Here is a 24,428-nt window from a genome sequence, read left to right on the forward strand (position 1 = left end):
AAAGTAAATACTGCTGGACACAGGCCCCAGTAAAGAAAAAGAGGTGTGTGTGCGTGTGCGTGTCTGTGTGTGTGAGGGTGTGTGTCCCAGTTTTCTAAGAGACGCGTGGGCTGGGACAAGGCAGCACTGCGACCCCGTTTTACAGGCAAGGATGCAGGCGCCTCACGGGGCGGGGGGCAGCCACTGACCTGGTCGGACACATTGTACCAGTCGTAGTCGAAGGAGCGCACGTTCCTGCTCTGGGAGAACGACAGGGTGAACAGGTTGTAGCAGGCGCGGGAGGCGTAAAGCAGGATGACGGTGACGCCGACGGCAGTCACTTGACACACGGAGGAGCCCTGGAAAAGCAAGGGCGTGAGCGGGGGACCGGCCTCCTCCCGGAACACGGCCTGGGCTGGGACCTGGCGGGCCCCCCCGTCTCAGAGGCAGCGCGGCTCCGCCGAGCGTGCGGGAGTACCCTCCACCCCGAGGCCCCCCTGCAGACCTCACCCTGCTCCACGCCCCTTCCTAAAATCTCAAATGACCCTCCTACTGAGGCTCCCAAACCTGGGACGTGACCTGGGAGCGCCTTCAAATAGGAGCCATTTGCCTCAGGCCAAGTCTGTAAGAACAAGAAAGCCAGATGGTTTATTCCGTTAGATCTCTAAGTGCCACTGCCCAGTTCCAAGGACCCTCTCAGCTTAGAGCCCAGTGCCCGGCCCCTGGCTTGGGGACAAGCCGCGGGACTGGTGCTGGGGACAGTGGCTCCAGGCAGCGATGCTTCCTCCAAACCCAGTGCCGGCCAGGCTGGGCGTCTTGGACCCCCACCAGACCCGGGGGTGGGAGCCATGTGGAAATGGGGGGTTCGTGCCCAAATTCATGAAGCTATCAATTGGCCAAAGTCAGTTAAAGGACCCCTTAGCGAGAAACAGATAGCTAACAGAACCGAAACTCTGAACTGATTTTTGAGTTTTGCATTTGGAAGTCACTCACTAAACCCAAGAGACTATTTTATTTTGCCCGTCATAGTTTATGAGTTTGTTTGCCAAGGGGGTGATCTAACTAGTAATGTGACAATCTAAAATTTAACCCTTCCCGTTAAAACCACAATTCTGTTTTTTTTTTTTTTTAACTGAAGTGTAGTTGATTTTATGATATTGTGTTAGTTTCAGGTGTACAGCAAAGTGATTCAGTTACAAATATACATATACATATATATATATTCTTTTTCATATCCTTTTTCATTGCAGGTTATTACAAGATATTGAATACACTTCCCTGTGCTGTGCAGTAGAACCTTGTTGCTTCTCTGTTTTATATACAGTAGTGTGTATATGTTAATCCCAAACTCCTAATTACCCCTCCCCCACCACAATTGTTTTTAAAAAGCCTTGGCTGGCACTTATACAGGACAATATAAATAAATATAAAGAAAAAAGCTAAGGCAAAATCAAGTCTAAAGTTTGTCAAAATTTATAAATGAAAAAACTTCCCTGCCATGCTGACTTTGGGGATTTGGCAAGAGCCCAGGCAAATCACAGGATGCCCTGCTGGAGGCACAGATGTTAACCCACTGGTTACCACTGAAGATACAACATCCTGGAGACAGAGCTGCTCCCGGTCTTCAGACCAAAGATGTTACAGACACCTGGGGAGCCTGGCAAGGAAGGGGGTGGGGTGGGGGTGCCTTGTGCCACTGAATTTCAAAAAAGAGGAGCTGTGAAATCACTCAACCACTTTGCAAGTGAGAAAACCGAAGCTCAGGAGCCGACAAGCTCCGTGTCAAGTAAGAGCTCCAGGTGGGAAAGGCAGACATCCTGACACCCCGTGGGGCCTGTACCTTCCATGGAGGTTGGGAACGGATTACAAATGGGCCAAGGGATGAACGCATTATGTATTTATTTGTTTTCACCTCTAGGTGGCTAAGTCCAGAGGCTTCCAGCGACAGCGTTGAAAGGTGTGGTTTTTAGCTTTGTGAATGGAGGATCACAAAGAAAAAAGCACTTTTCAAAAAGTTGGCAGAAAGCGCTGAAGCGCACTGTGGTAGGAAGCGCATCGCGCACCTGGGGGCCGGAAGTGTCGGGTTTCCACTCCTGGGCTGGATGTTTTGCCCCACGGTTGTACTGCTCTGACTTTACGTGCATCAGAATAACTGATTTGTTATTTTCTTGTGCGGTTAACACCAAATAAAAAATTGAAAAAGGAAAAAAAACGGTAAAGGTAATAGAGGTAGGGGTGGTCCCACGGCTGGCCAGAGTCCAGGGCACCCGCTCCCGACCTGCACGTGTCACCAGCGTCTCAACGAGGGGAGATCAGGGACCAGGCTGGGCGGGGGCACGCTGGCCCCTCTGCTCCGGGCACCACGCCTGCCCCTCTGTAGCTCTGGGGCTGGGAGGAGAACACAGACACTCTAGGCAGGGAGGCCCAGCAGCGAAACAAGAGAACAGGCAGGCGCTGCCCTCTCCCAGCCCGCCTGGCTCCATCTCTGAATGTCACCACCAGAGGCATGCGGTCCTGAATGAGGGGGACGCTCTGGTGGGCACAGCCAAGGTGGGGGTGAGCCTGGATCCAAGTCCCCCTGCACTAAGACCGGGAGGAGGAGAGGACAGGACAGACCCCAAGCCCCAGAGCCAGGCTGCCGAGTCCAAATCTCAGCTCTGCACTGACAAGCTGTGTAACCCAGGGTGAGCCACTGACCTCTCTGTGCCTCAGTTTCCCTGTCTGTCGAGTGGGTAACACCCACCCCCCCCCAAAGCAGTGAGGGTTGCATGCGTCTCTGCAAGCAGAGCGTGGTTACAAGCGCACACCAGACGTGTGCTCCTGCTGGTACCCGTGGCACAGCCCATCCCCTGGTCCTTTAAAATGCCGCTTAGACCGCTGCGTCTACAAACCAGGGACTCACCTCTCAGCCAGCAATTCTGCACACTCCGATACACCCTGCGCCCCCCAGAGCGAACGCTTCTCGCCTACAAAGGTCAAGGAACCACGTACCTCTGTGATCTGCAACCCGCCCCCCGCCCGCCCCCTGGCTAACCACCTGCAGGAGGTCAGGTGTGAGATGCATGGGTCAAGTCCACCTGCAAACCAGGGAACTTTCTAGAACTGGTTGAGTGGAGGCATCTCAACCACAGTTCCATCTTACCTTGGACTCCAGGTAGATGTTGGCCAAGGACATCTTAGAGATTTTGTAGAGGCAGACGGACAGAGAGACGGCACACAGCACGAAGAGCGTGTCGTTAATGGCCACGCGCACAGACACGATGACCTTCCTCTCCCAGTGGCCCGTCTTCACCAACACCGCGCAGGTGAGGTTCACCAGCAGGAAGATGAGGCTGATGAGGAGCGAGGCCAGGTAGAGGGGGAACCTGGGAAAGACCAGAGGAAATGTGAGGCTCCATTCCCAGAGTGTTGCTTGTACATTCTGGATCCATCCAGAAGGAAACTGATTTTTTTTTTATTTGTTTAAATGCTTAGAGCAGTAAACAAACACTGACCGGCTTGGGCTTTGGCAGTTTTCTGGATTTAAATTACAAATCAACTGCAAACGCGGGGAGGTGCTGTACCTCTCCGAGCCCCCTTTCCCTGTCCCAGGGGGCCATGAGGATCACAAACTGTGGGCATCGGCCGACGCGCCCCCTGGTACCCAAGCCCCACGAGGATGCAGAGAGCAGAGCCCAGTGCTGAGCCAGAGCTGAGCGTGGGCGAGGGTGCCAGCTGTTCTGCGCCCTGAGAACCTGGGCAGAATCGATCTGTGTGAGCCTCAGGGTCGTCGTCAAAAAAGAGACAACAATCCCCACCTTGCAGGCCATTTTGGAGGCTTAAGGGAAACAATGTTGAAAAGGGGGTTTAACCCCCAAAAGTCATCGAGCCTGGAGAGCACTCCCTGGCGGGTGGTCTGCCGTGTGTTAGCGCCTGCTCAGCACGTCGCCCGGGGCTGAAGGAGACAAGCTCTGTGGTGGGCTGTTTCTACACATCGTTTCTCAGCTGCATGCTGCCTACTGACCTGTGCCAGGTCTAGAGAAAGGCTTCTCAGATTTACTAAAGCAGAAACCAGCAGTTCAAGCTTCCCTTTAGGACCATCCGTATCGTGTTTACTTCAAGGAGACATCACTCAGGACGCTAGTAAGGAGCAGAGTGGTTTGGCTCAAGACTCGACCATTTAATGCTGGAGGGGGTGTGGAGAAAAGGAAACCCTCCTACACTGCTGGTGGGAATGCAGTTTGGTGCAGCCACTGTGGAAAACAGTATGGAGATTCCTCAAAAGACTGAAAACAGACTTACCATATGATCCAGCAGTCCCACTCCCGGGCATATATCCAGAGGGAACTTTAATTTGAAAAGACACCTGCACCCCAATGTTCACAGCAGCACTATTTACAACAGCCAAGACATGATAACAACCTCAATGTCCATCCAAAGATGACTGGATAAAGAAGCTGTGGTATATTTATACAATGGAATACCACTCAGCCATAAAAATAATAAAATAATGCCATTTGCAGCAACATGGATGAACCTGGAGATTGTCATTCTAAGCGAAGTAAGTCAGACAGAGAAAGAAAAATACCATATGAGATCACTTATATGTGGAATCTGATAAAAGGCACAAACGAACTTATTTACAAACTAGAAACAGACTCACAGACGTAGAGAACAAACTTACAGTTACTGAGGGGGGAGAGGGAGGGGAGGGATAAATTGGGAGTTGGGGACTTGCAGACACTCACTACTACATATAAAATAGATAAACAGCAAGTTCACACTGTAGAGCACAGGGAACTATGTTCAATATCTTGTAGTGACCTACAATGAAAGAGAATATGAAAGATAATGTATGTTCATGGATGACTGAAACATGATGCTGCACACGAGAAACTGACACAACATTGCAAACTGACGACACTTCAATTAAAAAAAAAAATCAACCGGTGGCTCACAGCAAAAGAGAATGTGACAATGAATGTATATACGTTCATGTATAACTGAAAACTTGTGCTCCACCCTGGAATTTGACACAACATTGTAAAATGACCATAACTCAACAAAAAAAGCTTTTTAAAAAAAAAGGGCAAAAAAAAAAAAAAAAAAAGGGAAAGGAGAGGGAACAAAAAGGCAGAATGAGCAAGCAAGCAAGAGAAAGAAACGGAGGGGGCAAGAGGCTGAGACACTGGCCTCGCACGGTAAGATCAACATTTTCTCCCCCGTGATGTGCAGAGAGTGATGCTGGGGCAGAACCTCCTGAAGCGTCACCAGCACCTCACTGCCCGGCCCCCTCCACATCCTGCTGGGCGATGTTCCCCAAGCCTCCTTTCCCGGAGGTGAGAAAAGGAAGAGATGTTTGGTTTTCGGCAGCCAATTCTCTGGCGTTTTTTTAGCCTCAGTAAGTATGGGCATTGCATACATCGGGTATGATTGAAGACAAAGAATGCGGAGAGGGAAGGAAGAAGGTGACGTGCGGGACCTCGCAGGGGAGAAGCAAGCTGAGTGTATGGGGCAGATGTACAGAGAGAATTTAAAAAATAAGGGTCCAAAGAGGAACACATTTTGGAATAGGATTATGAGTGAGGTGAATTTACAAACTTACAAATCTAATTATTTTTTTGGTAATCTTATGTAGTTTTGATATTTTTAAAAGGGTCATTGATGCTCATACATTAAATAAATAGAACCTTTTGATATATTCTTAATATCTTCATACAATGACCTACTTTTGCTTTGGCAAGCTAAAAAACATTTATGTAAGCCCAACATGGAAGCGTTATTATAATTTCTTTCCAAATAATCACATGTTCTCTTCGTTTTTCTTCCTTTATTTTTTGGTCATGTGTGGCTTTCATTCTGCCAACATTATTGCCTTCATAGAAGGGAAGCTGGGTGTTAAGAACAAATGGTCATTTCTTTAACATTTAATAGTTTAGAATCACACATACCTAATGAAAGAACTAATCTCGATTACTTGCCCCAAAGTTGTAATTTTATACCCAAAGAAGTGCTTTTTTCTTTTTTTGGTAATAAAGGCAAAAGAGGCTGGAAAAAAAAAATCAACCATTGAACTTGAATGTGTTTCCAAGTCCCAAAGCAAAAAACCATCCATTAAAAGTGGGTCTGAAGCTAGAGGGCGATCAATGTCAGGATCTCCCAAAGCCACCACAGACCGAGACAGAAACCTGGATGCTGGTCCCGGCTCCAGACATCACGTCACTGACAGGAGGTGGTGTGGCGGTGAGTGGGGTGGGCAGGGGGAGCAATGGTCCAACCACGTTTGATTTCCTGCCATCAGATGTCAGGGCGATGTAACACACCCCACTTTCCCAAGCTCATCTGAATGGGGTTTTATGTCTTGCAGTTAATGATTTAACACACGCTGGCTCTGCCTGCCTCACTCATTCTCACCCTACGGGTCTTAGCTCCAGTTTCACTTCTTTTTTTTTTAGGTTTATGTATTTTCTTATTTTTTAATGGAGGTCCTGGAGATTGAACCCAGGACCCCCCGCATGCTAAGCACGTGCTCTACCACTGAGCTGTGCCCTCCCCGCTAAATCCCACTTCTTCAGAGAAGCCTTTCTGACTCCCTCCTGTACCTGCACGCACGTGCACACATGCACACAGTGTGCACACAATCAGGCCTCCCTGGGAGCTGCCTTTCTGGTCCTCTGCACCTGAACTTCACAGACTGACAGCCAGTTTATAGTAAGGCATAGGGACAATGGTCTGACCAGTGCCTGTGCCCCCCGGGCCATACGCTCCCCGAGGGTCCAGACTTTGGCTCTTTCCTTCACTCCCTCTACCCACACTGTATACAGCAGGAGCTCAGTAAATACGCTGAGGGGGAGGGAGTGCAGGGGGAAAGTCGGTCCAGGTGAAGATGTGCATTTAGAATCCAGAAAGCACCTGTCAGAGACCTAGACGAGGCCGCCCTTTCTTTCCTGAGGACACTGTCACAGCAGCTCCCAGACCCTTCCCCATTTAGGGGAGTAGTCTGAACCTGAGGAACCTCTGAGGGTCAACTAACATGAATTAGTCTCCAAGGACAGCTCTTTTACAGGATGGGACTAGGCCCTTCCAATCCACCTCCTCTCCCCGGGCATCACGCACCTGCTGCCCGCTGGGCGTGGAGGGCCGGCCGCCGGCTCCCGGGACAGCTGCCCTCGGTCAGCAAGGCTCTCCCTGAACGAGGAGCCCAGAAGCCCCCCGACTGTCTGCTGCCGCTCCTGTCATGCCGAGCAGGCAGCGACCCTCACAGCAGCTTCCACGTGGGTCAGTTCCAGGTGCTGGCACCCTCCCCGGCCCTGAACTGAAGGAGCTCAGGGAGGGCGGCCCCCAGCCCCGCGGCCGCAGCGCCAAAGCACCAGGCTGGGCTGGTGCACCCCTGCGCGACGATCGAATCTAGGGCAAGTCTGTTTCATGTCCTCACACTGCTAAGATCAGGACCGTCTCCCCACGTGGGATGCTGTGCGCTCGACGCAGGGCTGGTTCTTCTCTTCCTGAAGCGGCCGTAAGGGAAAAATGTGCCTCAGGGAAAAATGCTAGGTCAGACTCAGGGAGAGATGACTCGTGTGTGCGACCCCAGGACTGTCCTGACCAGGCCTCCACACAAGGCGAGGCAGGACTTCTGTGTCTGTCCTGCACGGCTGCTGAGGGCCGGGGAGAGAACGCGTGTGGGGTGGTTAGCACGGCTCCCGGTCAGTTATTATGGTTTTACCCGTTCTCTACCACGTCCTCACAGTGATGGGGGAAATCAGAGGCGTGGAGAGAGAGACAAAGGCAGGACTTCTGGGAGTCACCAAAACCTGCAGTCTGGCTCCTCCAAAGCCCTGTTTTTCACGGTTTTCTTATGATCTGCTGTGCTTGTGTGAACAGCACTATTTGGAAACAGCCAGAACCTCTGGGACCAGCCTCCTCGTTCCCAGCTCCCTGCACACACCTTCCAACCATGCGACAGCAACAGCCTCTGGAGAAGCCCAGTCTGGACACCCGGCTTTTCCAGAGGACTCTCCAAGCTGTTGTTTCTAATACTATGGTGGAGATGAATTCTTACGCCTCCTTCTTTACTACAAAAGTAATACATGAGCCCTGGAGGACACCGGGAATGGGTAAACCCGAGACCAGGCCTAGCTCACCACCCAGACAGCGTGGTGCCCACAGCCACCGGGGTGTGGCTCCCCGCCGCCCTCTCCATCCCAGAGGGTCACTCCAGGGCCCCTGAGCCTCCGTCCACCCCTCTGCCCAGTGGGACCCAGAGGATGTGGCGCGGGAGACACAGCCACCACAGACACCAGGCAAGTCCTGGTCCGTAGCGAGGAGATGCCCACTCCCCTCTCCTCTCCTGCCTCAAAGAGCTGCCGGGCGGACTCAGCGGGCCTTGAGCCTTCTCCTCTGATGTCACTCTGGGGAGCAGTGAGGCCTCACTTGTCAAGAAAGCCACTTCCAGAAAAAGGTTTCATCGCCTTCTGTGCCCACTTCCTCCAAAGCTGCCCCGCTGCTGGCCCCGAGTTCCTCCATCACTTACTCGCACAGCGGACTCCGAAGTCCCGCATGAACAGTTCAGCAGAAACAGGAACTCAACTCCCCTCAAAATAGTGAGACACCAGGATCAGGCCAGGGTGGCGGGGAGGCACCGCCAGCCTCATCCCTTGTACCCTGGCCCGAGAACTGTCACCTTTCTGAACCTCAGCCTCCTCGGATACAAAACGAAGATTAAAACAGACACTTTCAGAATTTTAAATAAAAACTCTTGGTAAATTTAAGGTGATCTGTATTTAAATAAAATATAACACGAGGTGGGGAGGGTAGAGCTCAGTGGTAGAGCGCCTGCTTAGCATGCAACAGGTCCTGGGTTCAATCCCCAGTTCCTCCATCTAAAAAATAAAATAAATAAATAAACCGAATTACCTCCCCCCACCAAAACAAACAAAAATTTAACATGGATACATTTTTCCGTATCTTAAGTAATAAGGTAATTAAATTTTCATTTTGACTCAAGATGTTAAGTGCCAAAGTCGCCTTTCCAGGACTGTCTGCCCTGGACGCGAACTCCCCTGGGTGGGGCGGCAGAACACCTGGACTCCCCCCATGCCCCCCTCCCCCACTCACACCTTTGGGACAGCTTGTCTCCTGTCCCCCTCTGGCCACATCTGACCATTCTGGAAGCCCCTGGTTCTCTGCTGCTGGGGAGTTGACAGACCTCACTGAAAATCCGGGGAAAGCAGTGGGCCGTCTTCCCAGGACACACACACAACTGGCCTCTGCATCTAAATTCGGCACACGATGGAAGGGGCCCCTCCGTGATGACCAGCCTCCTGCACTCGGCCCTGCGCAGGCCTGGCTTGCTCCTCAGATGTCCTGCGCCCCCACAGTGGCCATGGCAGAGACCCGCTCACACCCCCGCAGTATCACGTGTGCTCCCTCTGCAAGTTCTTGGGTTGTTCCGCCCCCTTTACAGACAGACCGTGCGTCCCTTGAGGACACAGACTGCATTTCCGCCTTGGGGTGCCCACCTGAGTCTTACGTGGTCAAAATATACTTGCTGGGTGTGGAAAGAGCCCCAGGCTCGCTGATGTGCGGGGAGTTAGGGTAACCGTACCGCAGAGTTCCAGAGAACAGCCCCCACCAGCAATGGGCAGCCACAGACCAGGGCTCAGGCCAGCACGGCAAGGGCAGGACCACGGGGACCGGGATGTGGCATCGCTGCACCTGCACACAGGGCGGGGGGACGCCTGGCCGCGCTGCGTCCCAGGGACCCCATCTTCCCTTTGCTGCCGGGGCCTCTGGAAGGCCGAGAGGCAGCAGCACCGCTCCCCTCCCCTCTCTGTTCTCCCAGATGAAGACAGGCACTGGGCTCTGGTTTCCAAACAAGGCAGATGTGCCACCAGACCTGGGAAGTCTCAATTCAGAGCAGAGGCTGGCGGGCAGGGGAGGCCACCTCGCAGGGCAGCACCCAGGACACAGCGGGTCCAGGCAGCTCAGAGGAGCCAGGCGTGTACCCCTCTGCTGGGCAACGCTCCACAGGGGAGCCCTTCACCTGCTGTCACCCAGAGAGATGCCCGCGGCTACTTACCGGTACTTGAGTAATTCTGGAGAATATTTGGACTTGGCTTTAAAAATCACCTGCAATGACAAAACAAACAAACAGAACACAGCAGGTTGGAGACACAATATGCTGACCCTGACACACTGGTACCAGTGCTTGGAACCCCCCATTCCCTCCCTGCCGAGGCGCTGCGCACGGCCGCTGAAGTTGAGATGTTTGCTTTGCGAGAAAGTTCGTGACGCTAAACATCTTTTAGGCTGTGCACACACTTTCAAAAATAAAGGTACTTAATAGCACAGAGAAATACATACGAGATCTTGTGGTAGCTCACAGAGAAAAAAAATATATGACAATCAATATACGTATGTTCATGTATAACTGAAATATTGTGCTCTACACTGGAATTTGACACAACATTGTAAAATGACTATAACTCAATAAAAAAGTTAAAAAAAAAAGTAAAGGTATTTAAAAATGGTTTAAAAAAATTTTAAAGGTATTAGTGGTCTACCACTGTCCAGCACTTCCCTTATTTTCAGATTTCTGTTTGAGCCCATCCTTCCCCAGAGGTAGAGCCCACTCCCCCAGCCCCGCCACCGTTATTAGAGTTTTCACTGGCGCCACATGCATGTGGTTGGAATGTGCGTGTCCACTGACCCGGGCCTCAAACGTCGCAGCCCACTGGACTACAGAGTGTCAGACCTGACGGCTCTCTCTGGGGGAAATGCTGCTTGCTGCAGTTTCTCCCGACCTCAGCAGCCCGCACAACGGCTCGGGGGCGAGGTGGGCTCCCTTATTGCCAAGTCTGCAGAGATGCCTGCAGTCTCCCTCCCCTGGGTGCTGATCTGCGGATCAGAGGCCTCCACTGGGGCACGCTGCTGGAAGTTTAAGGTGGGGCCTGAGCCTGGAGGTGAGATGGCCAAGGGGAACCTGGGTCCCTGGGGAGGCCGCGCGGCAGCAGGTGGGCAGGGATGGGAGTCCAGGCGGGGAAGGAAGTAGAGCCTGAGTGGGCGAGGACAGTGCCGTCCCTGTAGGGGACCCAGAAGGTCTTCAGCAGAATGAACACAATCAGAAATCAGGTCTGTGCTTTAGGGGGGCGGGGCAGGGGGGGGTCAGAACCAAAGGGCCTGGACCACAGGTTCAGAGGAGGTGAAAAGAAGGCGTGACAGGCAAACCAAAGACAGAGCTAGACAAGTGGCTGCCTGGGCTGGGGGTCTGGGGACAAATGGCAGGGGGTGACCGCTCCTGGGGTGATGATGATCTGAAGCTGGTGGCGGTGAAGGTTGCACAAGTCTGTGAACACAGAACCTTAAATGGGGAACCACACGGGCTGTGACGTAAAGGAGGGAAAGGCAGGTGGGGTGGGAGCTGGGCCAGGGGTGGGAGTGCCCTGGGCAGCACTGCCTCAAGGGCCTGGGGGGTGGAGGGGTGAGCCCAGGTCAGAGACACGGACCGGCAATGCGGCCCAGACGTTGGACGGAAGAATCCGGGGAGCCGGTCCCCGGCTCTGGCAGATGTTGTGGGTGGAGGGGGTGGAGGGGAAGCGGGCGGACACTGGGGTGGCAGACAGGAGGAAGCGAGAGCCGTGAGTCATTCCTGGAGCATCAGCCGCTCTTTAAAAAAGGTGTTTGTGAAATGAGAGAGAGAGGATGTGAGCGCACAGTTGTGAGATGGGGACCCGCAGGTGGAGGAGGAGCCGTGGAGCAGCAGTGGGGGGCGAGGCAGGAGGTGCAGGGGAGGGCGCCCGGGGGCGGGAGGCAGGACGGGGGAGGGAGGCTGCCAGAGGGTCGCGGGGACAGCAGCAGGCTCAGGCTAGAAGCCTGGAGAGAAGGGAGGTCCCAGGGGAGCCTGCCCAGGAAACAGGACTGGAGCACAGGAGGGCCTGGCCTCCTCTGCTTCCCTCTCCCCCTCCATGTCTGCACAGCCGGTGTCGACCCAAGATTTCTCAGGGGCTCCCTGGAAGCAGGGAAGGGACTGGAGGGCCAGGGAGCAGGTTCCATCCAACACTACCTCGCGTGGTGGAAACAAAGTACTTTGCCCTCTCAAATCCGAATCCCCGTCCGTCTCAGCATCATTCTAACGGCTTTTAAAAAGTCCTACCCAGAACTAGCGCCAATGAAGAGAAAGCCGGTGGCCTTCTGGAGATCTGAGTCAGGTTGGGGGACGCCCTGTGGGCACTCCTGGCTCCTCTGATTCCAGTTCTGAGAAGAGCTCCAGGTGGGCGTGGATGCGACTTGCAAGCTGGCCCACGGGAGGCCGGGGTGGAGCAGGGAGCTGGCTCTCCCCTCACGTCCAGCCCCAGCAGCTCAGCGCCCTCCTGGCCACCCCAAGCCCTTCCCGCCACCCCCTAGATGACGCAGGACAGGCCAGAGAGCGCATGTGACGTCCTTGCTCAACGCCAGCAGAAACGTCCTAGAAGCAATGGCCGCCCTCGGCCGGCCTCCTCTCATAAATTATAGTCCCGGACGTCTCACGGGTCTGTTCCCACCCTGTGAACTCCTGCCAGCCGGCTCTCCCTCCTCCTACCTCCAGCTGGCATTTGCTGCCTCGCCGTCATCTTTCCTAGTACCTGTCAGCTGTTTCTGGCAGAAGCGGCCTGGGTACCTCTTTGCGGGTGGGACCCTGTCCCTTGGGCATTCAGCGAAACCCAACAAAAGCAACCTCTTCTGTCCCCAGAGGCAGTGACAGCGACGACTGAATGCTTCCAGGCCTGCACTGTGTTGCGAATCCCTCTCCGTGACCGTTTTGCTCGATCAAGCCCCCCACCAGACACGACCTGTGACTCCGAGCCTCCACGTCTGAGCCCCCACCTCCCGAAGTGATGCCCCCCGGAGAAGCCAACAGGCAGGGTGGACGCCTGACAACCTCCCACCCCACGCCCAGGCTGGACACCTGATCCCCAGGGGGCCGTGGTCCCGCCTGAGGGCTGTGGCCCCCGGAGACCCTCAGAGTAACGGAGAGGGTCTGAAACTGCGGGCACCAGGCACAGACCGAAGTCTAAGCCAGTCTCCGTCTCTCTCCCCCTCACTCACACTATTTTATTTGTTGTTATTGTTGTTGTTGTGTTTGGGGGGTTCTTATCTATTTAAAGGAGGCACCGGGGATGGAACCCAGGACCTTGTGCACGCTAAGCACACACTCCTATCATGGAGCTGTACCCTCCCCCCATACTATTTTAAATGTATGTATGCAAAGTCGTTTGAAAATGCTACAGATTCATGGCAGGCTTATTATGAAGCCCTGTCCACAAGGCAGCAGCAAGGCCCAAGCTCACAGGCCCACCCTGCGGCTCAGTCACCTCGGGCACGCCACCTCTGCGCAGGTGTCTTTCATTTTCAGTGAATAAAAAGGCACCATTGAAGCCGCCAGCATCTCTCTCCCTGGCTCGGACCCCTCCCTTCTCCTCGGAGGGAGCCGCTCCCTGAACCTGGGGTTCCGACAGCCAAGCAGACTTCTACTTTGACTCCTATAAACAATCCAGGGTCCCGCCTTGCATGGTTTTTACCTCATCTGAATGAAGGCCGTCCACACCCGTCTGCAACTTGTCTGTTCACCTGTCATGAGGCGCTGACAATGTATCGGTGCTGAAACACACGACTCTAGTCCCTGCGTTCTTACCTACAACTCTGCACAAAATACGGATGACACGGAGCCACTACAAGGACAGTTGCTGACCTTGAAGGTGGTGGACTGACTGGAGGCAGCTGGCCTGCTTTCTAAAGAAAAATGACTGCAACCAGAAAGCAAGAGGACGTGCCCTTCCTTGCAGTGTGCAAGCCTTCAGGGCCTGCTGCTGCTGTGTCTCTCAGACGCCCACCTTCCTTGTGTGCACATACTTACAGTTAACACCACGGTTATCTGATAGTGCCAAGTTCTTTAAGAATAATTTCAAGCCTTTTACATACACACACAAAAAAAAACAAAAAAGCCCAGGGCATCCACTGTCTACAGGTCACAACTGTGTGCCCACCGCCAGCAGAGAAACATCTCAGGATGGTTAAAAGCGTGGATTCTGGAGCCGGCTCACCTGGGCGTGAATTCGGGCTCCACTGATGATCAGCTGTGTGACTCTGGAAAAGTTACCTAACCTCTCTGGGCTTCAAGTGCCTCCTCTGTAAAATGAGACTAACAATAGTGTCTATCCCAAAGGCTTTTGTCAGGATCAGGTGAATTAACACATACAGAACCCTTAGCCAAGTGCCTGTGCCTAGCAAGCACTACGGAAGCGTTCGTCCGCTGTCCCCGCCAGTTATCGTGAGTCCCCGCATCTGTCCTCAAAGCGTGATTCTAAATGCACAGCTACTCAACTGTGGTCATAGATGCTCTCTCGACCATAAAAGGAAATTTCATGCTCAAAAAGGTTAGGAACCACTGACGCATTTCAGTGCAGGCTCTCAGGATCCTCCCCCACACACACCATGCCTCCCACTTCTTGGTATCCTGGGGAAATTATGCAAACCCCGAGGCGCTGGTCTCCCAGGGTGACAGTCATTACTCTGCTTCCATACGCTGAGCATCCTCATTCACCAGAGCGGGGTGACAAGACCTGAATTTTTCTTAATTTCTGGGGTCCCTGAATCCAAATGCAGGATTTCCCCGTTTCTGCAGCAATCCCTGAAGAGCAGAAGGGGTCTGGCATGTCAGGTCAGTTTGCTAAGAAAGGAAGGGTGAGGGTAATGTCTCCAATGTCTGCAGACACTATCCAAGTTTCTAAAGCCACAGAATCCCAGGAAAAATCAAGGAGTGTGTTGCCCACGCTGTGGATGCGGGGGGCAACAGCCTGGAGCCCAGACGTGCTGTGTGCCCGGCTGGCCAGGCACCCAGGGAGGTGACTGGCTCCCGAGGGGAGGTCTTCACCACGTCACCTCCTGTCTTTGAATCCGGTGAGGGGGAGGTTCAGGGAGGGAGTCCCGCTCACGGCCTGGCCTCCTGTTCACCCTTGGGACCCAGAGCCCCCAGCAGTTAGGCAAACCGCTTTTGTGAATGATGACACTGCCTCTCCCTGGAACTTCCGCAAAGCCCAGAACCCCCAGAAGCAACCTCAGCCTTCTCCAGCCTCCTGTCAGCTGACCAGGCACCTGAGAGCCCTCCTCAGGCTCCTGTGTGTGTGCACGTGTGTGTGTCCTACCCCCACTGGCAGCCTGGGAACCCCAGGAAGGCAGGAGCCCGGCCCACACCTCTCCCCCCGGACTCTCAGCACTTCCTGTAAGTGATGAAGGGACAAGGTCTTGCCCGAGAAGGGCATCTGCACCCCCCTCGCTCCCTGAAGGGGCTCCTTGCTCCAGCTTCCAGCTGAGATCCCCTCTCTTCTGTCGGCTCCCCAGGGCCTCCCTGTCCTCCTAAATGGGACGGCAGCCCCATCCGACAGCGCCAGCCCCAGCCAGGCTGCCCTAGCGGGCTCCTGGACCCACCCTGGGGAGGGCAGGCCAGGCAGTGGCGTCAAGGGGCAGCGGCACCCATGCAAAGGCCCCCAAGTCACCAGCGACACACCGAACCCGGGCCGCCCTCGCTCTGCCTCTCCCGAGCACCTGGGCTTACACGGTCACAGGCCTGCTTTGCTCGCCCCCTACAAACTCGACCTCCCTGGGCCTCGGTGTCCAGCGGGGAGATAACAGCCTGGGTACCAACATCCATCAGGGTGACTTCTGTGTCCTCCACCCCGCGAAGGCCCACAGGTGCAGCTGCAGCCTTGCTTCTGGGTGGGCGCGGCCCCACGTGCTCGGAGGAGGGAAGGGACAGGACCCAGCGCCCCCAGGGCAGCCAGGGCTGCAGGCACGGAGGCCCGGCCCGGCCCACGGAGGTGGGCCGGGAAGCACCAAGCCCAGAGACTGCCTGGCAGGACTTTCCCTGCTTGGGCTCGGGGGTGGGAAGGGCCGTGGCCCTGCCAGGTGGCTTCATGATTATTTATTATGCTTCTGAACCGCTCCTGCCACAGACACAGCTCACAGTTCGCCAGCCAGAGCCCTGCCCGTGATTGCTCCAAATGTGCTTAAATACGGACACACTACAGCCCAGAGGAGACCTTTCTCCGCCAAGGAGGTTTAGCTGGGTTGCCAGCCAGCCAGCCCTGAAGGCTCCAGGAAGGGAGGTCTCCGGCCCCTGTGGGGGAGACATGTCGCACCCCCGCTTCCCGGTCCTCGCGGCAAGTCACGCACAGATGACAAAACCAGTGGGCAGTTAAAGCGCGTTTCTGTTTTTTTTTCCCACTAGAAAATGACGTTCTGCCCGAGAAGGAAGAAATCTGAGGTTCCCTGGAACTCCTGCCCCTGCGGGGAGCAGTCTGGGGTGGTGTCTGTCACGAACGGCGTGTCTGTGCCCCCCCCCCCCCCAGATTACATGTTGAGATCCTCGCCCTCAGTGTGACGGTGCGAGGCAGGGAGGACTCATGGGGCACTTGGGTCCTGCGGGTGGAGCCCTCGCGGGCGGGATCCGCTCTCTGAGCGAAGGCACCCGGGAGCCCTCTGCCTGCCGCTCCCCGACGTGAGGACACGCGCGGCCGCCGGCCCCAGGCAGAGGCCCCCTGGAGCCCAGCCACACGGACACCCTTCCCCCAGTGTCCCGTCCCCAGACCCTGAGGCAGGTGTTTCTGGTGTTTAAGCTGCCCCGTCCACAGCATTCTGCAACAGACCAAGAGGGTCAGCGCGGCTCCTTGTGGCCTGCCCGAGAGAACGGCCGCCGGTCCCTCCTCAGGGAAGGAACATGGTGACAGAAACTGCTCTGGGGCGGGGGTGGGGGGAGAAGTGAGACATGGGTCTCCTGCCGGTCTGCCCCCAACTCTCCGTGGGACACAGGAAAGGACCCCGGGATGGCGACCAGGACCATGATGGACAAACCTACATCCCCCAGGAAACCACGAAGGGGCTGAGGCTGCCCCACCCCCAGCAGGGAGGACAGGACATGTGCCACCAAGTCTGTGAAGGGCCGTCTGTCATGAGAGCGGGGACCCGGCTCCGTGAGGCCACAGGGGTTGGGAGGGGAGGCGACCAGCCTCCCCCAGGCTACCCCCAACTCCGTCCTGGTGTCAGTCTGGGCCCCAGGGAGCTGCCAGTAGCAAAGCAGGGCAAGTGGATTTGATGGATGCTTAAAGAGCAGCAAAGCCACTGGTTCTTTTGAAAACACATGTCCTGGAGAGAGAATGACAGAGGTGACAAAGTGAATTAAGTCCCCAACCTTCTATCGGAAACATCTCCTGCCTGGTGTCACCTCTGTAAGGACCGTCACTATGTAACATAGGCTGCCGACACCAGGCACACAGAATTTAGCAGGTCTGTTCTTCTGGCCTGCATCCGGCCTGCACAGCCTCCCGAGAACCCCAGGCACTCAGAAGCACGTGGGGAAGCAACCTCGGTGACCCTGGGTGGACAGGTGGCTGTGTGAGCTGGGGGTCACACTTACAGGAGAACCACCAGCCTAACAGGGATGAGGGAGCGACACGTGCTCCAACGTGGATGAGCCTCGAAACACTACGCCCCGTGAAAGAAGCCACACACAAAAGGCCAGTGATCGTATGACTCCTCTGATGTGAAGTATCCAGAACAGGCAAATCTGCAGAAAGCGGACTGGGGTTGGCCAGGGGCTGGGCAGGGGGAAGTGGGGAGGGACTGCCTCGGGCAGGGGGGCCCGCAGAAGCCCGCACTGCTCACCTCCGGCCCACACTCTCTCCTGTCTGCCCCCCCACTCCTTCCCGCCCTGTCCCATCCCACAAGACAGACTGTCACATCGCCTGGGGGGCCAAGTGACCTCTGACAGCTCTCAGGGCTGGACAGCAGCCCAGGAGGCAGAGTGCAGCCCGGGCAGCTGATGTCAGTGTGTGTAGATGTTGACCCCGTGTTTTACAAACTGTGTAGCTCAGCTGGTAAGTCTGTCCTAAAAGGGGGGGTGGCGATGCCATCACAAGAGGTGCCCCCCCAGGAGCCCTGGTCCGTGTGCCCCTGCTCCCAGCAGGCGGGGAGAGGTTCCCTGCTGGGTGCTGTGGGAGGCACCCCCATCTCTATGTACATCTGTCCTTCTCTGCAGTCTACGACCCTTTCGGGCAAAAATTCCACCTTACTGTCTCTGACCCCAGACACCTGCAAGCAGGTGACTGAAGAGATTTGTGTGCTGAGTGAGTGACACTCTAATCACCAGACGTGAAGCCACGGCCTGTTTCCAACCCGCCAGAAAGACTTGCCCCAGTAAATGCCACAGTCAGGTGAGGGGGGAGCTTGGTGACACACCAGCGTTTGTCCTAACCTTGTCCCAGGGACCAAGTCCAGCCCGAAGCCTGCTTTTGTATGACCTGTGAGCTGAGAATCATTGTGATCTTTTAAAAGAGACATTTAAAAGAAAAGGAACATGCAACTGATGCCAGATGTGGTGCACAAGGCCTGGAACACTGACGTGTGCGCCTTTCCAACTTCCTCGCCTGTCACCCCTGCACGCGAGTTTGAGGAAATCAGCCCACTCACAGGGTAAAACCACTCGGACCTCATCTGTCCTCAGAAGTTAACAGACTCTGAACTTAGGCACAGTACAAGTCAAAAATGAAATGTTTACAAGCCTTCGCAGACCTCCGCGGCTGCCCACGGACCAGGCTCCGTCCGCAGTTTGCTGAGGCTCTTCCCGTCCTGGGGAAGCGGGCCCGCCAGACACACAGCCAGAAGGAGCCTTCCCTCCTCCCACGGGACTCTCACGGCGAGCAGGAACCACGGAAGCGGATCTTGGAATCACGTGCTGTGACGTTTTCATAAACCTCAGACCCTTTCAGTGATGTCCTTCGGATGCGTGGCCGTCAAGTCTGTCAGTGCTCCTCTCCAGTCAGCCTGGCCCTCACTGCCCCACCCAGCACCTCGCAGCCGACGGCTCTGGGGACCAGAAGGTGCGGGTGTTCAGGCGAGGGTACGTCACAGCCCTCTGGCGGGCAGGGCAAGGCCGCTGGACACAGCCACCAGCAACCCGCCTGAGCGGTGAGAAAAGCCTTCAGGCGGCACCCTCCGCCCCCCTGCTAGTCACTGCTTGTCTGACCCTGGGAACGGCTGCGGAGCAAAGGATGCAGCAAAACCCTGCAGTGCGAGGCTGTGCAGGCCCCAGACCCAGGGATGGGAGCCGAGGGGACCAAGCTGGCGGCGCTCAGCTCAGCCTCTGCCAGTGGGGAGCTGAGGCTTCAAGGTCAATGGCGCTGGATCTCAGATACACTGTGAGTCTCACTGTCCCCATGTGGGCCGAGGGCAGGACAGAAATCTGGTTCACCTGACGCTGGCCAGGGAGCCCTTCAGCACCGAAGCAGCAGCAATGGGGGCAGAGAGAATAAAGACCAAGTGTTGGGAGGAGAGAGCTTGGGAAACCGGGTTGCACAGTTAGAAAGCTGCTTCTCCGGGGAAGTTCTGGAAGGAAAACGAGGAAGTGACTTCCTGGGGGTGCTGGTGGTCGATGGGAGACTGAATGCTAGTAAGAAACTCCTCTTGGTCCTGTGTGTGCTTGCTTGGGTGTGCACGCATGCGCACACACACACACACACACACGCATGCGCGCACACACACACACACACACACACACACACACACAGAGCTCTGGTGGCCGTGAGCCAGCGAGTGACCCCAGGGAGCCAGCGCTGGGTGCTGCAGAGGTGAGGATTCCCTGCCCCTGTGCAACCGTGTGGCCCCAGCTAAGACAAGGTACTTGGGGGCCTGCAAAGACTTGCCTCATGTGCTCCTAAGCTCCTTACTTCCTCAATCGCCAAGAGGCCTAGAAGCTTCCCTCTTCACAAGTCCTAGATCAGCACCGGGCACACGTGATTCAGGAACATTTCTCGATTAAACTGACTGCCAGGAGCGTAGCGAGATCCACTTACTCCTAAGACCCCCCCACCTCCCTTCTCCTGGTGGGGGTGCAGACAGGGTCCCCAGATTCAACTTTCAGCCACCCCCTGGTCCCTGGTCTGCAGGGACGAGGACCGGACGCCTTTCCCGCTGAGGGGTGTGGTGTGCACCCAGCACTCGTCCTGGCTCTGCACGCCTGCTGGGGTGACCCTGGACAGGTCACCAGAATTCTAGAGGCCATCAGAGCCGGGTCTGGAGAACAGGAGCCACTGGACCGGACGGCACCCCCAACCTGCCCCAACCCCAGGGGCACCCAGGCTGCCGTTTTCCTGGAGCAGGTCGGTAACGGGCTGTGGAGGCGCAGCACAGGCGGCCCCCGCTCTGTCCACAGGGTCCCTGCTCCTTCCACTCTGGTGCTCCTTCCCTGTTCTACGGCCTCCACTGGCCCACCATGACCCCAGGACCCTGCCACGACCTCCGACACCCACCGCGACCCCCGACACCCACCGCGACCCCAGGCCCCGCCATGAACTCTGACACCCACCATAACCCCAGACCCCCACTATGGCCTCCATGAGCCTCAGGCACCCACAATAACCTGCTGCAGCTTCCCAGCCACCCTCAAAGGCGTGGTGGGTCCTGGCTCCTGCGTCAGCATCCACGCACCACCCCTCCCCCCACCCCGACGGCTCACTTCTCCTTCCTCTCCTGTCACAGGAGGAGTCGTCACAAGGCTCAAGACAAGTCTGCAGCAGCGGGAAGCTGAGCCCACCGCATTCCACCAGATTCAGGAACCCAGGAGTCTGAGGTCCAGACACGCAACGTGGACAGAGAACAGCTGGGAGACAGGACTGCCGAGGGCACTCCGCCCCCTCCCCCCCCCCCCACGACCTGCCCAGAAGCTGGCAGCCTTAGCCTGGGAGCCTCTGCTCTACAGCCAGGGGTGAGGGCCCCACAAGGCCCGGTGAGCAGAGACCCCCAAGAACCTCAGGTCCCCGGTCCTGCCCGCTAAGTCCGCTTAAAAATGCCAATTCATAGCACATGATGCTTGAAGAACAGGCCTTGGAGGAAAGGCCTCTGCTCCAGCCAGGGCTCTCCCACCTCCCAGAGCATCAGGAGCTGGGGGGGGGGGCATCTGCTGCACCTCGACAGAGCCCAGAGCTGGCAACACAGGGACTCAGCACCTGGAGCTCCAAGGAGAGCCCCACAGGTTTGGGGCCGCGCGCACACCCCACACGGGGCCTGTAAACAACAGAACCAGTCCTACCACTGGCCGCTGCCCCACATCTGCAGCCTGCTGGAGCAGCTGGAGAGGGAGCCGAGGAGAAGTTACCAGCCTGTGGGCAGGAGAGCAGTGCTCGCTGTGGGAGACGACGGTCTCCACCCCAGGCCCGTGAAGAGGACAGATGCCTGCAGAGCTGGGCGTGCGCAGGCCCAACAGGGGAGACATCAGGGCTGAGTGGGTGAGGAGGGAGTCCTGGCCCAGGCCAGCCAGGGAGGTCTGAGGGCGCTGGGGACTTGGGGGGCGGTCACTGCTTCCACTAGGGATTTCTGCAGATGGGAGGAAAGCAGAGAATGTAAAGGTGGGGGCCGGGGAGGAGACACAGGGTGGGCACCAGCCCATCACCCGGGCTGGGATGGAAGGGAGGTGGGGAGAGGGGCCAGGATGAAGCCCATCCCACAACGTAGACACAGCCACAGGCAGAGTCACCCAGAGAGGCAGAGCCAGGCCGGAGATGGACAGGCAGGGTCACATGACGCAACCCTGCCCCTTCCCAGGTCCACCCCAGGAGAGCCAGATTCCAAAGGTGGCGGGGGAGAGGCTAAGAGCGCAGGGCACACCCTTCTCCTCCAAGCCCTGGATGCTCAGCCAGGCGTGCCCTGGACGCGGGGGGGGGGGGTGGTGGACAGGAGGTTTAAACTGACTGTAAAGCTCTCATAACCGAGTATGACCAGAGAGCGAGATGGTCCACCTGACAGGCAGTGAAAAGACAGAATGCACTCAGCAGAGGTTTAAAGGAGAGATTTTGGGGAAAAGTAAATCAAATTGAGCCTGTGCAATTACCAGATTACCCTAAGAATGTGTGTCTTCAGGCAGACAGGAGCTGGTACCGGTGTGTGGTGTGTGCCCTGCACAAAGGTGTTGGCCAGGGAGCAGTGGAGGAGGGTGCTGAGCCAGGCCGCCAGGAACTGGGACAGGAGCATCCACGTGCATCTCAGAGAGGTGCCTCGCAGGCTGCTGGGCACGTGGTCACCTGACCTCGCCTCTCTGAACCTCAGAGGGGAGCACCCTTCTTACCAGGTTATCACGGAGGCTTTCGTGAGATGCGCACACAAACCCCAAGGCCTGGACCAGCCACAGAGGATGTGGCACCAACAGAAAAAATGTCCTCCACTCTCAGAACCAAACTTGGGGCACACGGCTCCCTTCCCACTGCCCTTTCCCCCTCCCACCCAGGAGACGGTGCAAACCCACCTCTTTGCTGAGGACCCAGGTCCTGCTCCCGTCTCCTGAAGCTGAAACATATGCTCCCCTAAAAGCCCTGCGGTTATTCCTTAGCTGTGTCAGAAGCGCACTTTCATCCCCTCGCTGGATGCTAAGCTCTCAGAGGATGGGCTGTGATGTTTAGAGTGAATTATGTTTTCCCACTATAATTATAAGAGGTTTTAAACACTGTGCCATAAAGGATAAGCCCCGCACTCAGATGTCACAGATTTGGGCGTGACTCCCAGCCCCAGGGCTCGATGGTCATGTGACCTTGAGCAAGTCATATAACCTCCCGGGCCATCCTCAGAAAAATGGGAACACCATCGGTACTTCCTTCAGAGGGTGGCTGTGAAGAGGCAGTAAGCCAAAACACTTGGCGCGTGGCCAGCACACAGCACTTGCTTCTTAATCGTTAGCCACGACCCCCATCGTCCACAATCTGGTTTGCATGCTCTGAGATGGGGCCTGGGCAGCAGCGGTCCCTAAGGCTCCCCTGGCCATTCCAGTGGGTGAGAACCCCGCCGAAGAGGAGCGTGGGAGGGGAGGGGAGGGGAGGGGGGAGAGGGGTGTCAGAGCTGGGAGTCAAAGGGCACCCTCTTTATCATGCCCTCGGAAGTGTATTTGTCAGGAAGCCAGGGTCTGAGATGCCAGCAGTCATTGCCACCTTCTCCTGACAGCCACCCCAGAGACAGACAGAAAACAAGACCTGAGATTGATAAAGCAGCCAGGGCGGTGGCTTGTGGACTCCTGGCTCGAGAGGCTGTCTGCCGGTCACTCTTTCCCTCGCTCAGCACTTCCTTGCCAACCAGCAGCTGGTGCAGAAAATGTGCAGCAGCCCTGCCCCTGACCCAGTGCAGAATCCGCGTGCGGTCGCCGGAGGGCCGTGCTAGTGCCCTCCGCTTTCCTCTCGCTCTTTTTTTTTTTTTTTTTTTTCTCAAAAAGGGAGCAGTATAAAGATCTCCACGTGCAGCCGGTCCATCGTCACAGTCCTTGAAGTAGCATCAGCCTACCTGACCTTTGTGTCTTGCTTGAAATCACTCCCTGCAATCCAGTTAAAACGCCGGAGCGTCTGCAATGTAGCTGACTGCCTGAACTGGTTTTCGGGCTGAAAAGCAGTATTTGGACAGATGATACACATTACTCACGGACCAGAAAATATGCTGATACTCTGGATTTAGGAGAAGGCTCTGAGCAGAGATCCTGTTCGATAAGATTATACTGGCTACTGAACAGTCCATTTGTTAGTTTTCAGCCAAGGGTATTTCCTCCAGATTTTCAGTCCAGGGTTCCCCCGTCCTAGGGCCAGCCCTTCTCCACTACTCTTTTTTTCCTTTTTTTAATCAACGACATTTTCTTCCAATACATAAGGCCACCACTGAGAGGAGTGGACTGCTTGCTGGCACAAAGCCTACCCAAACGGCAGCTCTGAAACGCCCCTCACCGGGTGACGCAGTTGGTGCCTTTCCCCTGAGCAGGGTCCTGGCGAAAATGGACACTTCAGGGCTCGGACAGCTTCTGGGAAGCAGAGGTGACGGCGATGACAATGGCGGCCTTGTGCTGCTCCGCCTTCATGCCACACCTCACACAGTACTTGGAAAGGACTCTACTAAGTCAACGGTCACAACAGCCAAGACAACTGGCGCTTCTCCCATTAGCTTATTAACAACATGCTCCATAAAATGACTCCCGTGTGCCTATAAAAGCGCCGCAGTCAACTTTTACGGCTTTTTCTCGGGGCCTCTCGGATGAGCTCAGCCCGCCCGCTGCACCAGCGCGGTAGCAGGGTGGTGGCACCCCGGCTGCTGTGGGACAGTCCTGCGGAGGAGTTCGTCAGCGGTGGGGCGCCTAGGCTCACAGCACCTCATCCCCACCAGGAATGTCCCAGCCTCCCGTCACTCAAAAACCCAGTGTCTGGCCCCAGTCTAGAGACCAACGTGCATGCTGGGGCTTCGAAGCTTTGGAATGAGGGTCTAGATGAGAAACGCTGGCGCTCACGTCTCCCTGGTGGGCACACCTCCCACCGGTACCCGACTGGATGCGCCCAGCTGAGGGCAGCGGGTAATGGGTGGCCCCCAGCCCTCGCTTCCCTTTTCCTCCTCCTTTGCCTTCTTTGCGAATGGGAGGTCGTTACCTG

General features: G+C 56.0%; 1 protein-coding gene and 1 long non-coding RNA gene across 4 annotated transcripts in view; both read right to left on the reverse strand.

Annotated features, from left to right (window-relative positions):
* Positions 1-24,428, reverse strand: part of GPR137B (G protein-coupled receptor 137B) — a 38,869-nt gene that overhangs the window by 13,721 nt on the left and 720 nt on the right. For all 3 annotated transcript variants that reach the window (XR_010381804.1, XM_010979775.3, XM_031460814.2), the window contains exons 2-4: positions 10,037-10,086; positions 3,122-3,344; positions 189-338 (exon numbers count right to left, since the gene is read on the reverse strand). Coding sequence is in view for 2 of the 3 variants with exons in the window: in XM_010979775.3 (XP_010978077.3) it covers positions 189-338; positions 3,122-3,344; positions 10,037-10,086 (423 nt within the window). In the remaining variant the exon portion in view is untranslated. The remainder of the gene's footprint in view (positions 1-188; positions 339-3,121; positions 3,345-10,036; positions 10,087-24,428) is intronic.
* Positions 8,718-10,030, reverse strand: LOC135321779 (uncharacterized). The gene is made up of 2 exons (XR_010381805.1): positions 9,164-10,030; positions 8,718-8,837 (listed from the first exon to the last, which is right to left on the reverse strand). It is a non-coding gene; the product is annotated as an uncharacterized LOC135321779 (long non-coding RNA).

This window comes from Camelus dromedarius, chromosome 8 (assembly GCF_036321535.1).
Source record: "Camelus dromedarius isolate mCamDro1 chromosome 8, mCamDro1.pat, whole genome shotgun sequence".
Lineage (NCBI taxonomy): Eukaryota > Metazoa > Chordata > Mammalia > Artiodactyla > Camelidae > Camelus > Camelus dromedarius.